We start from the raw sequence: 13,651 nt of genomic DNA on the forward strand, positions 1-13,651 counted from the left end.
TTGAAAGGTTTCAGAAAAGATTTACAAGGATGTTGCCAGGGTTGGAGGATCTGAGCTATAGGGAGCGACTGAACAGGCTGGGGCTGTTTTCTCAGGAATGTCAGAGGCTGAAGGGTGACCTTTTAGAGGTTTACAAAATTATGAGAGGCATGGATAGGATAAATAGACAAAGTCTTTTTCCTGGGTTTGGGGAATCCAGAACTAGACGGCATAGGTTTAGGGTGAGAGGGGAAAGATATACAAGAGACCAAAGGGGCAACTTTTTCACACAGAGGGTGGTATGTGTATGGAATGAGCTGCCAAAGGAAGTGGTGGAAACTGATACAATTGCAACATTTGAAAGGCATTTGGATGGGTATATGAGTTTGGAGGGATATGAGCCAGATGCTGGTAGGTGATATCTGATCAGCATGATCGAATTGGACTGAAGTGTCTGTTTCCATGCTGTACATCTCTATGACTCTATATTGAAATTTTGTCCATATTAAATAAGTGTTTCACACCTATCATGGACTGCATAGAGCTATAAATACATAGATCTGATTTGGAGTTTTTTGTAGGTGGTGGCATTTCTTGGCAGAGGTATAACATTCTAGAAAATACTCAGTGACCTATTTCGATGGCTGTGAATCTAAAAAAAATGCTTCTGAGATAGCTAGCATATAATACTATAGGTCATCTATTATTGCTCAGAGTGCAATTAATAGTCACTCACATGACTGTGGATCACATTCAAGCCAGACCAGCTAAGGGTGGCAGCTTCATTTCTGAAAAGTATGATAATGAACCGGATGGGTCATGGTCATCATTAGGCTAGCTTGGTTTTTCTTCCCAAATTTTTATTGAAATCAAATTTCATTACCTGCTATTGTACAATTTGAACCTATATGCCCAGAACATCAGCCTGGGGCTATAGATAACTAGGCCAGTGACATTGCCATTACACAATCACATCCCCTCTAGTTCATTATTCTTTTCTTAAAATGCAAGAAGGAAATGCTTTAGTGCAGTGGAAGCTTCCTACCACTGGGTGAGAAGCTTCCAGAACTTTTAGCCTTGGAAAGTTTGCCTGCAACGTGGCCATACAGGTTAATTGTCAGCCGGTAAATTATTCCAATATGCCCGAGGGCAGGTGATAAGAGTAGGAGAGTGTCCTAGTCAGCCATCTTGCAGGAGGCCAGGGCAGACCACTATGGTTCTTTACTCAGAAGTGTGAACCAATCTAATGCAAGTTCATGGTCCAGCACTTGGACACAGGGATGGGAAAGAAAGCAAACGGGTAAACAGTAAGACTGGTGCAGAAAAAAAGCAATGAGGTTAAAGAACCAAGACTAAAAAGAGGATTGGGACTTTCAATAATGCTTAACAATCCAATCCCTGCTTATTATTACAAAATTAGAATTTTCCAATATAAAGTATGAAAATTTATATCACAGATTCTATACTTACAGAAAAGTCCCTTATGGTTCACTAATATTTATGTAGATGTTTATCCTTCTATTTATTCTTTCTCTTCAGAAAGATGAACAAATTTTATAAAATTTAGTGATTCCCTATGCGGAGCTTCATACAATAAAATGAGCAAACTAATACTGAGCCTTCATAATCTCCAAATGTCCCAAAGCAATTCGCTAACAGCAAAATATTTCTGAAGTGTGATCACTATTATTTTAGGATAATGTAGCAGCCAATTTGCACTCTGCAAGATTCACAAAAAAACTCATGAGATAAGAATAAAATGTGGGAATAGAATTGGGCACCATTTCTCCAGATTCTCCTATATGCTTCTAATATAATTTTACCTGTGTCAAGTAGGTGTTCAGAACTTTGCCTCCCTTTAGCCAACTGAGTCCATCCAAATATTGGCCAATGAAAGACCTTCTCCTCCCACCACTATGATTTTATCCACCATGGGCAGAGTCCAGTACCAAATATGGAACCCAGCAGCTTTTCCTGCTCAGGCTTGTAGCTTGGCAAATGAAAGTTGGGGTGTACCTCCAAAAAGAGCTCCTGGACAAATTAGAGACCTACCCCAAGGTATTTCCGCCCTCACATTCCCATTTCCCCCCATTGCCTACCCATTCTAGTACTCTCACCCTTCCTGTCCCCACACCAGGATTTGCTTAGTTTTGTTTCTTCACCTGGTTCCACATGCTAAATCAATTATAAGAATCATCTTGCTCCAGTGCAATCTTAAACAAACCTAAGCCTGAAAAAGTAACATCTGCTCAAGAAAACTTGTTTCATGCATAAGACGATGATTTATCAGTACACAGTCTGCCAACCAATGAGCAAATTACAGCAATTCTAAATAGGATGTACTCCAACTTAACAAAATACTGGGATTGCCTGTCTATCTCCACTTGACCTTAATGCTCTTAAAAGAATCAATGTTCTTAATTGCTTTTTGTTCATGATTCATGAAAAAGGCATAAACATTTGAAAATACTTGAGGTAGTCAAGGCATTGAAACCATAAAGAGTTAGCCATGTAACTGGTTAAATAGTCACAGGAAAAAAAGGGAATCAAAAAGGATCAAAAGAAATTCAAGAGGGCAATATTCATTAAACAACTATCTTTGTATCACCCTGATTTGCAGTTTACTGAAACCTGCATTATATTATAGTTGAGATTATCACATTTATGATGTTACAACATTATATAGAATCTTTTGGTTTGTATTAAGCAATATTCAGCCACCATCAATTTAAAGTCTTCTACCAAATATCTTTGACAACACCAATGTATAAAATAAAGCTTTCTCTTTAACCTTCTCCTTCTGTCCCACTCCCACCATCCCCAATGAAGAAAAGATGTACTCTTCTTCAGGGTACAAGAGAATGTTCTGGAATACTCAGGAGAAAGTACATACAGCACAAAAAATGTCCCTTTTATTTTGTATTTTATCTTAGAGAACCATTATAGCTTTTAAACTGTTAATGTCCTACTAAAGAGGTCATTTGGAGGTGTATTTAATAGGTTAATATTGAAGGCTTCAGAAATAGCTTTGAAAAAATCACAGGTCTGCACATGTTTAAACTAAAAGTTAGGTTTTGGTAGATGAGCAGTTTAAAAAAATCAAATCACACGATGAGAGACTGAGGAACAGCAATTCAATGCATGGGATTACCACTAGCTGTGGCAGTATTTTCAGTGTTCTCGTCTAGACTGCATAAATATGTCTGTTTTCCTAATTTAGAGTATAAAATCCTTCCCTTTATGATACAAGCAATTTATCAAAACAAGATAACAAATCTTTAAAGTGTACAAGGTGTATTATTATTAGTTTAATCAACAAAACTATAGGACTGACCATCAGATAGCAGGGGTATATTTCCTGTTGCATAGCTAATTACGACTGCCCTACTTGTTTAGGGCATTGGTTTGCAGTGTTATTTGGAACAAAGTGGCCCTTGACCCAGATCTACCCTTCAGATGTCATTCAGGCTGGTACATTTTTAACACAGTGCTGACAAATTTAACCTGCGCTTGAACTTCATTGTAACTGAAAGGAGACAAGAAAAGCCGAGATGTTGATGCCTTTCTCCTTGCTGTCTCCAAGATAAAACTTGAACCCTCAAGTATGAAGATATGTTGACTATTGGGATAGTGAAACTGGTGCTTTCCAATCTAATTTTTTAAGATCCATTTTAAGATTGAGCCAAACAGGTCTGTGATACCACACAAGGTGAAACTACCTTCACATCCAAATGGTCAGCCCATTGACGTTGTCATTGTCATTTGGTAGTAAACTGCAAAGCATTATTGCAACAGAATCCAGCTTCACTGTTGGTGTGCTATAACAATGGAGCCTCAGTGGAACCTTGTTCAAAGAACTTTAATCTGTCTCTAATGAGATAAATATGCTCAAACCTCATAAACAACCTATGCCATAACAAGGCATAATGCAAATTTTAATGTGCTAAAAGAATAACTAAAACAAGACTAATAATAAGCATGCAATGAATGTTTATTAAAACACACCCATTTCATCAGCCAAAATACCCTGAAATCCTTAAAACAAAAAGCAATTATTGCGTTCTTTGAGAAACGAGTCGAGTATTTCATCTTTGTTGCAATCTTCATTTTTCTTGCAATTGCTGAGTATTTAGATTGTCTTTAACAAAGAGCCTACAGATCCACATTCTTTATCTGTCTTTCTGGTCTGTGGATGTAAGTTACTGCTACTTGGTGTAGTAATAATTCATCTTGTCATCAAATCAGAAAATAATTTTGCTCAGAGGGAAGAAAGATGAAGTACAAATTTAATGTGTCGATCCAAAAGCCTGAGGTGAGCGTAAACAATACCAAATGTGATTAGGTGCAAACAAGTTAATAATTAAAGTTATACTGTGTATCTAAGTTTAAATAAGTATTCATTGTGTACATACAGTTTACTTTTAGAATTTTGCTTGGTTTTACAGTTTCCAAATTAAATGCAGTTCAAAGTAGAAAATCTGTGTTCAGGCAAGTTAATATCAGATAAGACTGTCATCCCTTCTCAACTGATGTCGGTTTTATTGCATGCTTAAACATTGCAGTGTTACTTCGCAGCCTAAACCAGTGGCACACAAAGCAAGTTAGAACAGAACCCAGTCCCATTGAAATTAAAAGTGATCCAAATGCAGTCTTGATGGATTCCTACGGCTTTCTAATTACATTGCACCTTCTTCAGCATCAAGGTGTGAGCAGATCATTCCATGATGCATAAAAAAGTAATCCAAATATCAAAATTTCTAGCCTGCGTATCAAGCCCGTATCCAGTTATATAAATTCATCTGCAGTTGTCAAAACATGAATGAAAAAACAAACAAGTTTTGACAAAAGTCATAAGAAATGTTGTCAGGAGGAAGGAGGTCTAGTCATGTTGTGAATAGTGCCCCTATTTCCCAGTTTGAAGTTCTGAACTCAAGTCCCACTCCACAACTTGATAATGTATTCCAAACCAGATCACGTATCATTCGTAAATCATTCCAGAAAGACCAAAGGCAGCTGGTAAAAGCAGGAGAGATTCTTGGTCACTAAAGAGATAGGAAGAAAATTGGAGCCCCTTCCAATATAAGCCATAGTTTACACTACACCATGCATGTGTTGGCTCATATGGCCACAGAAACTCAGACCCCTTGGGGGACCAGTTAGCTCAACTGGTTGAATGACTGGAGTCAACTGGGGTGAATTCAAGAGTCGGCTTCCTTGCCTTACCCATAATAGAAATCATGGCATTAGGGTCACTTTTGCCTGCGGACAGATTGCTGAGATACCAGCTAAACAGCTACAGTTGTGAGTGAGAATCCGCTAGGGACTCAACTCATGATTTCTGTCCATCCAAACACACATTTGTGTGGAGGTAAGAGCAAATAATGTTTGGTCTGCCAACGCATAGTAGACAGATGATTATATGAGAATTGGGCTGCTGGGTTGAAGTGAAACCATCCTGAAGCAAGGGGTAACATCTTCAGGAAGAGAAAAGAAAGATTCCTACAAAAGAATAAAAAAATTTTGGCAATAAAATTATTAGATGATAGTATGACTAAAAGTCATTCTGCTAAGGTACAAAATGGTGTGTTTTTATTCCAGATATATGAAGGAACTATGTATAATAAGGAGTTAAGTATACATACCAATTTCTAAAATGTTCAAAGGTTGCATTTCACTTCCAGGGTCATCTAAGCTGATCTTTGCTTTGTAAGTCCATACTATTCAGACATGCATCTAATAAGACCATTCTGTTTCTCAATCTTGGTTTATTTTCCATTCAATCTTCTCATCTTTAGATTTAATTACTTACAGTGTGGAAACAGGCCATTCGGCCCAACAAGTCCACACCGACTCACCGAAGCGCAACCCACTCGGACCCATTCCCCCATATTTACCCATTCACCTAACACTACCGGCAATTTAGCATGGCCAATTCAGCTTAACTACGCATTTTTGGAGGAAACCGGAGCACCCGGAGGAAACCCAAGCAGACACGGGGAGAGTGTGCAAACTCCACACACAGAGTCACCTGAGGCGGGAATTGAACCCGGGTCTCTGGTGCTGTGAGTCAGCAATACTAACCACTGTGCCACCGTGCCACCCATTCTCCTTTAACTTTTAAATTCATCTACTATTTGCCTTGGTGATCTGCTCTCTAGGTATATGTTTCTGCAATGCTGCTTCATTGGGAGTAGATTACTCCTTATTCCCAAGTCCAATTTCAATTATTGTTCTTTAAGAACTACAACCCACTATCCTAAACTTTCTCCATAGGTCCATCAGCAGCTGCTTTCAAAATCCTTAAAAAAAAACACTTTATTTGACCTATGCCATATTCCTATCTTTTTCTGATTAATATTTTCCCTTATTTTACATATCTTGTTCACATGTCTGAGATAAATAGACACTTAATTTACTTCATTTTGTAAAGGGGCTTCACAAATGCTAACATGACTTAAGTGAAAATCTAACACTTCTTTCAACCTTTTGATCTTAGTTCCTTTGGTGCCACTGCATTTTTCTTTAAAAGATTATTATCTAATTAAAACAATTTTCTCGAATGTGGAATTTGACTGTCGTTACAAAAATTTTGATAAAGTCTCTAACTTAAAAATGCATAACTCCTCGTTCACCACCCACCACCCTTCCTTTTGATTACCCCATCACTAACTACAATCGAAATCACTAATTTCTTTACAAGGGAGTGTGCATTCTACATGAGATGTAACGCACTGATCATTTTGTTCTAGATTCAACAGAGGCACATACCACGCTGGATGAAAGAATATCCACAAAACCAATGGTACATGTCAGAAGAATCGGAAGTTGCAAGCCAGTTTTAAAGACTAACTACTGCGAGTTGAAATTCCTGATCATCTAAATGAGCCAATTTGTCGATAACAGTTACAGGAACAATCATTCACCTTGGCGAAGAAATACCATACAGCAAATCCATCCAACTTGCAATACTTACACATGACCTATAAGACTTACATTTTGGCTTTCTGGAATAATGCAAAGATCACAACCGAGATTTACTCAAAATGTTAATATCATTTTTGTTTGAATGAACTCAATTGCCCATCCACTGGACTGTCAATGTTAATCCCTCTGTAATCATGGTGCTAACTATATTGTACAGAGCTCTGATATATTCAGCAAGTGGCACCTAACGTACACCTGCACATGTTTTGTAATTCAGACTCAGTACTTATTGATGCTTCTTAACAATTATTCTTATTTATATTTCCTGTTTTTAAAACTTTATTTACAAAGTTATAAAGGCTAATCAATGACACAGTATTTTCGTAAAGCAACTATTCATAATAAGGATAAAGAGCCAAATATATTAAACGCAGTGATGCATTTCACAGAGTGTGAAACACAGATTTAATAGTAGTAAACTGATGAATAAAATACTAGTGTATCTACAATGCTAAACATTTCTATTTCAGTATAAATTGATGTACCAGTCCTGAAATAGTATTCAGGAACCTGAGTCTTCTGCATTGCATTAAGATATCACCAAAAAAAAATGTTTTCTACTGAGAATTGCTATTAACCTCACAGCCTCCCTTCTTTCCAGTTTTTTCACCATTCTTGACAAAATCTGTTCTTGAAGTTAAGAGACAGATTGACTGTTCCATTATTTTGACAGTAATTAATGTAAAAATGAACTGAAATAGAACAGTCAAGTCCCATAGAGGGATAGTCAAGAAAATGGGAATCATCAAGTTGATGATGCAACTGTTAGGAGAGTGGTCAAATGTTTTGTTAAAGTAATAAGTTATGAACAGAATTTAACTTAGAGAAATGAAAAAGGTAGGTTTAGGAATGTATATTCCATCATAAGTTCTCACTTCAAGAAAGAAGCTATGAGAAGAGAAAATCATAAGTATAGCAAAGTTTATCTCAGCTAAAATCTGTTTAATTAAGGACTCTAGTCCTGTGCTCCCAGCAGATAATATGGTGTAGACAGTTGAAAGCACAGCTCCCCATGGTAAGTAAAGGAGTGGTGAGTGGGAATGGAATTGGACAGAGACAGAAGTCTGAGAATTTGGGGAAAGAGAAGGTTTCAAAGATAGGGAAGAGTGACATCATGGAAGGATTTAAACAAGATGACAATTTATTGATTTATGACCGGAAAAATAATAATTTGCTACTTACCATAATTTCACAAAGCATTCTACAATTACAAATGGACTGGCCTAGATGCCAATTTAAAATTGGTCCGAACCAAACTTTGGTGGTGGCAGTAAGTGGCACTAAGTGATTTGTTGCTTCAGAGAGGTAGCACAGATTTGACAGGCCAAATGGCTGCATTTGTGCTATAACAAATCTGCAATTCCTTTCTCTATCTTGCCTTTTTTTTTGCTCTCTCATGGAATACTGGCTGGGCCAGCAATTATTACCCATTCCTACTGCCCTTGAGAATATTGTAGTAAGCTGCTTTTTGAACTGCTACAGTCCATGTAATGTAAATAGATCCATAATGCTGTTAGGGAGGTGGTTCTAGGATTTTGACCCAGCGATACTGGAGGAATAGCGATATCAGGTTGGACATCAAGTTAGTCAGTGGCTTATAGGTGAACTTGCAGGTGGTGATGTTCCCATATATCTGCTGCCCTTGCTCTTTTAGCTGGAAGTGATCATGGGTTTGGAAAGTGCTGTTTAAGGATCCCTGATGAATTTCTGCAGTGCATCCTGTAAAAGAAAAACACTGCTGTTACTGAAGTGGTTGAGGGAGTGGATGTTTGAGGATATGGTGCCAATCAAACAGGCAGGCTGTGTTGCCCTGAATGTTGTGTAGCTTCGTTAATATTGTTGGAACTGCACTCATCCAGGCATGTGTCGAGCATTCCATCTCTCTTGACTTGTGCATTGTAGTTGGTAGGCAGGCTTTCAGAGTTAGAAGATGAGGTACTCACTGAAGTATTCCTGGTCTCTGTACCGCTCTTGTAGCAACAGTAAATAGCTAGTCCAATTCAGTTTCTAGTCAATGGTAACCTCCAGGATGTTGATTTCCATTACTGATGACAGTCAACAAATGGCATTGTCATTTCGGGTGACATTTGTCTTTTGTAGAGAATGAATGTAAAGTTCATTCAGTTGGGAAATGGAGTCCAAGTAGTAGCAGCTGAAATCATTTTTGTATGTCTGCTTGGAGTACAGGACTACAGTTTCCACTTAACACGGAATTCTATCTGAGATAATCTTCACTATGCTTTTGATTTTCTCATCTCATATCTTCTTTCTCAAAGTGAAGACTCCTGATGGAATATGGCTTCACAGGTCACTGCAGTCCCCTCCAACCACATCAAAATGTCTGATAAACAGTTTTTATTGGAAATATTTACCATTGCTGATTGTCCTATCCCATCTTCAAATAAAGACTACTTTCAAGTGGATCCCACTGGTGGTCAAGAACATTGATGGTTTTCATCCAATTTGAGGATGTGAAGACCACTTGTGTTATCTCAGTTAAGACCAACTAAATTTGCACTGAATCTAATGCTTTCATATAACCTAGTATGCTATTATGGAATCCTTTCCATAAAAAAATTAAAATTAGCGATTGGCTGACAAACATCACCTTATTTTCACAACTGCTTAAAGAAAGAAAAACAGTACAGATATCAATCGTTCTCCATGTGTGTCAAATTTTATACATTGATGCAAGTTTCCCATGTCCAGTTTTAGAGTTATAGGGTAAATATTTATATTTTGGTGGTTCTTACTGGCAGGGAAAAGACATTGTTCAAGTCCAGGCAGTGCTTTACTGCCAGAGTAAAATGGCCTTTATTGTGAAAACAATTAAAACATCACCATTTTGTGAAAGATCAAGAGACAACTTAAACTGACACTTTAAGTTGTGGGCTGCGTTAACAGCGATCGAGCTCACTGTCTTGAAATAAGTGGTAAGGAAAAATATTTTGTCATCATTTTGAACTTCAAATAGAATAAACAGGCTTTTGTAAGCTTACTGAAAATTTTCTATGGGTAGTATTTCAGATTTTTAAGCTTTCCCTGAAACGGTCACATGCTGCTGAGATGCAGGCTCCAATGCAAAAAAGTATTTGACATCAGTGTATAAATGACATTTTTAATTATCTTTTTCAAATTGATTTTAATAATGTACTGCAGATGCAACATCAACAATTTCAAATTTATCCTAAATGTTAGCAAAATACAAAATATTTGTATAAAAATATTTTAAAATATGGAAATTATTTCTTGTGAATTGTGGTTCAGTTGGCTATAATAAATATATTTCTTTTAATATACAAGTAAAATTCTCTGACAAATTATTATAACATCAATACACTGTATGTCATTACTTTTAATATGGGAATACTGATTATTCAAATACAGTTTTATTTTCCAGTAGAGTCTGTAAATTTGGTGTGTTGAATTGACCTTTTTATTAAATAACAGTTTAACATGTTTGTCACTAAAGATTTAAAAAATACATGGGGGCAAATATTTTTTACACAGAGTGTGGCTCGCATATGGAATGAACTTAGATATGGATGTAGATACAATTACAATGTTTAAAAGACATTTAGATAGGTATGCAAATAGGAAAGGTTTTGAGGGATTTGGTCTAAGAGCAGGCAGGTGGGATTAGTTTAGTTTAGGATTCTGTTCGGCATGGACTGGTTGGACCGAAGGGTCTGTTTCTGTGCTATATGACTCTACAACTATGGCTATCTGATATTACCTTAGTTGTACATGTTATGTTTGCCTTATAAACTGAACAATGTTACTTGTGTGTCTAAGGAGTGGGGTCCAAGAAAAATAAAGCAAGACATAAGGAAATATCTTTGTATGAGATTCTATAGAATAGCAAAATTGGGATGTAGGAGCAGGAAAGAATTGAAAGTCACCTTGTGACATTGGTAGGTAGTTGTTCTGGATGGAGAAGGCAGAGAGTAGCAATTAAGAGAACAGTCACTGGTAGAATGTGCCAAATGGTGTTCTCCATAGATTTGTACTGGAGCCTCATGTAGAGGCCTGTCCTGCCCTCAAACATGATATCTACCATTTCAAAAGAAGGGGAATGGATGTGTGTTCCAACTGGCATATTTGTGATTTGAGAAAGAAATTACACATGTCAAACTGCAACCATCTCAAGCAGATCTGTTTTTAAAGAGTTCCAAAGACAACCTGTGCACTTTATACCCAATAGCAGAAGGTCTAAATGAAATTCTTTGAAGTGACAGGGTACCTTGTTCGGAGACATGTAACACTTTAGGCTATGGTCCCAGAACACCTTTGGGGTTAGCTTTTGATCCTGTTGCCCTGAAACATTCACTTCAATGGCTTTAAAGATCTCATTTAGATTAATGTAAATTAACCTTCAAACAATACTGAAGTACTCACAGAACTCAAAATTGAAACTATAACTTCACTCTAGTATTCATAATGCACACAATGAAGAAATATAACTTACAAAAAACTTAAAGCTATGTATCATTTTTCTAGTTTAAAAAGCAAAGTTTCCAAATAATAATATTATAACACTAACCTTCATCACAATACAAATAAAGTAATTAATATTTTGGTGGGGGTGGAAGCTGGACTTTGGAAGGGGTAGGTTGTCCTTTATAGTTGTTATAAGTAGACATTAATGTACATGAAATATGCTTACACTAATTGAAATTATCAAGGAGTTGTCAACAGAGAGCTGTAAAAAAGTGCTGTCAAGACCTTTAAAACTGCCCTTTAAATATTTTGGCTATGGGAGGAGAACTTTATGCAGTGTCTAAACAAATCAGGGCTTGATATTTCACTCTGTCTGTTGAAATAATCTTGAGGTATATCATTACAGGATTAGTGCTGAATGTCTGATTTCACACCTTTTCATTATCTCTGTGGTGTGTTCCTTAGCTGTTAAAACAATGTGGTAATCAACTACATTGATGGCATAGGATCTACACTGGGATTAAATAAAGTTCTTTAGATCTGCCCATGATGAATATTGGTTAAATTGACATGGTAGGGATAAGGACAAATGATTGTGCAGGAGTTAGGGGTTGTCACAAGCTTGTACCAATTTGGCAGGGAGCTGAAAAGATGTACGGTGGGCAAAGAGGCATAGGGTATGGAAAGTGTGAGGATCCATGGAAGGTGAGTACAAGGGCATAGGTTTACACAGAAAACACAGGGGCTCTGGAAAATAAGTGGGAGTGTGAGGTGATATGAGTTGGCATAGATTATTCATAGGAGTGTATTCAGGGATGAAGTCTGGAGGACTGTTTCATGTTTTATTACCTTCATTAAACTTCATCAAAGTGATGGAGCATGTAGCCAGGCCATATCCGTGGCGGCACGGTGGCTCAGTGGTTAGCACTGCTGCCTCACAGTGCCAGGGACCTGGGTTCAATTCCTGTCTTGGGCAACTGCCTGTGTGGAGTTTGCACATTCTCCCCTTGTCTGCATAGGTTTCCTCCGGGTGCGCTGATTTCCTCCTACAGTCCAAAGATACGCAGGTTAGGTGAATTGGTCATGCTAAATTGCCCATAGTGTTAGGTGCATTAGTCAGGGGTAAATGTAGGGGAATGAGTCTGGGTGGGCTGCTCTTCGGAGGTCGGTGTGGACTTGTTGGGCCGAAGGGCCTGTTTCCACACTGTAGGGAATCTAATCTAGCACCAATGTTCTCTAGGGAAGGAAATCTGTTGCCTTTACCTTGTCTGACTTTTGTGTGACTCAGCTCCACAACAATGAGGATGACTCTGAACCACCCATTGAAATAGCCTAACAAGCCTTTCAGTTCAAGGGCAATTTAGGATGGGCAACAATTACTGGCTCAATTAGTGACACCCAGGAAAGAATAAAGGAAAGAAAATAACCAGAGGGCATGGAATACAAATAATTGGTGGAAGGATTAATGGAGAGGTGAGTGTGTGCTTTCACCCAGGAAATCTGGAATTCACTACCAGATAGGCTGGTAATACCAGAAACTCTCATCGCACTGAAAAAGTATTAAAGCACTATGCAAAATCAGAAATTGCTGGAAAAATTCAGCAGGTCAGGCAGCCTCTGTGAAGAAAGTAGAATTAAGGTTTTGGGTCCAGTGTCCTTCTTCAGACATTTGTTTCTGACTTCCAGCATCCGTAGTTCTTTGTTTTTTTGGTAAGTGTTGTGCAACAAGACTGCAAAGTGGTATTAGCTTGGATAGACAAAATGGTCTCCTTCTGTGCTGTAATTCTCTAAAATTCTCTAAAGTTTTTCACTTTCACTCAGTATTCAGTCCTGTAGAATCATGCTGTATTCTTCCCTCTATGATAATCTCTATGCCTTCCTGTTCCTGTAGTCATTATTTCCCCTACTTCTTTTGGCTATTTTTCTATTTTTGTTCACTTTATCCATTCACATTCGTAGCTTTTTATAAGATACAGTTAAATATAACGTGTGATTATTCACAGATGCCTGAAACTTATAAAATGACAGGAAAATCAATGTTTGTAGCATTCATGGTTGATTGGTTTTGAAGGCCAATGTTTGTAGCACTCAATTCTGTTTTGCACCAGCACCTAAAGGATATCAAGTAATCTGTGAAAGTAGTTGCATGTATGCATGTTGGTCTTTGTATTCATTTGCAGCAAAGCTGAACTATCTGGTGTCAAAGATCTTTTACCATTGGCTTTTCACTAAACATGCTTCATTATCA

General features: G+C 37.5%; 1 protein-coding gene across 4 annotated transcripts in view; it reads left to right on the forward strand.

Moving 5' to 3' along the window:
• Positions 1-8,634, forward strand: part of LOC122563206 (innate immunity activator protein-like) — a 102,378-nt gene extending 93,744 nt beyond the window's left edge. For 3 of the 4 annotated variants that reach the window (XM_043716765.1, XM_043716764.1, XM_043716767.1), the window contains exon 10: positions 6,729-8,634. In XM_043716765.1, coding sequence (XP_043572700.1) covers positions 6,729-6,821 — 93 coding nt within the window. In that variant the 3' untranslated portion in view covers positions 6,822-8,634. Of the gene's footprint in view, positions 1-5,577; positions 5,607-6,728 lie in introns of all 4 variants that reach the window. The other variant, XM_043716768.1, reaches the window with a different exon arrangement.
• Positions 8,635-13,651: the final 5,017 nt, after the last annotated feature.

This window comes from Chiloscyllium plagiosum, chromosome 26, assembly GCF_004010195.1.
Source record: "Chiloscyllium plagiosum isolate BGI_BamShark_2017 chromosome 26, ASM401019v2, whole genome shotgun sequence".
NCBI classification, from domain to species: domain Eukaryota; kingdom Metazoa; phylum Chordata; class Chondrichthyes; order Orectolobiformes; family Hemiscylliidae; genus Chiloscyllium; species Chiloscyllium plagiosum.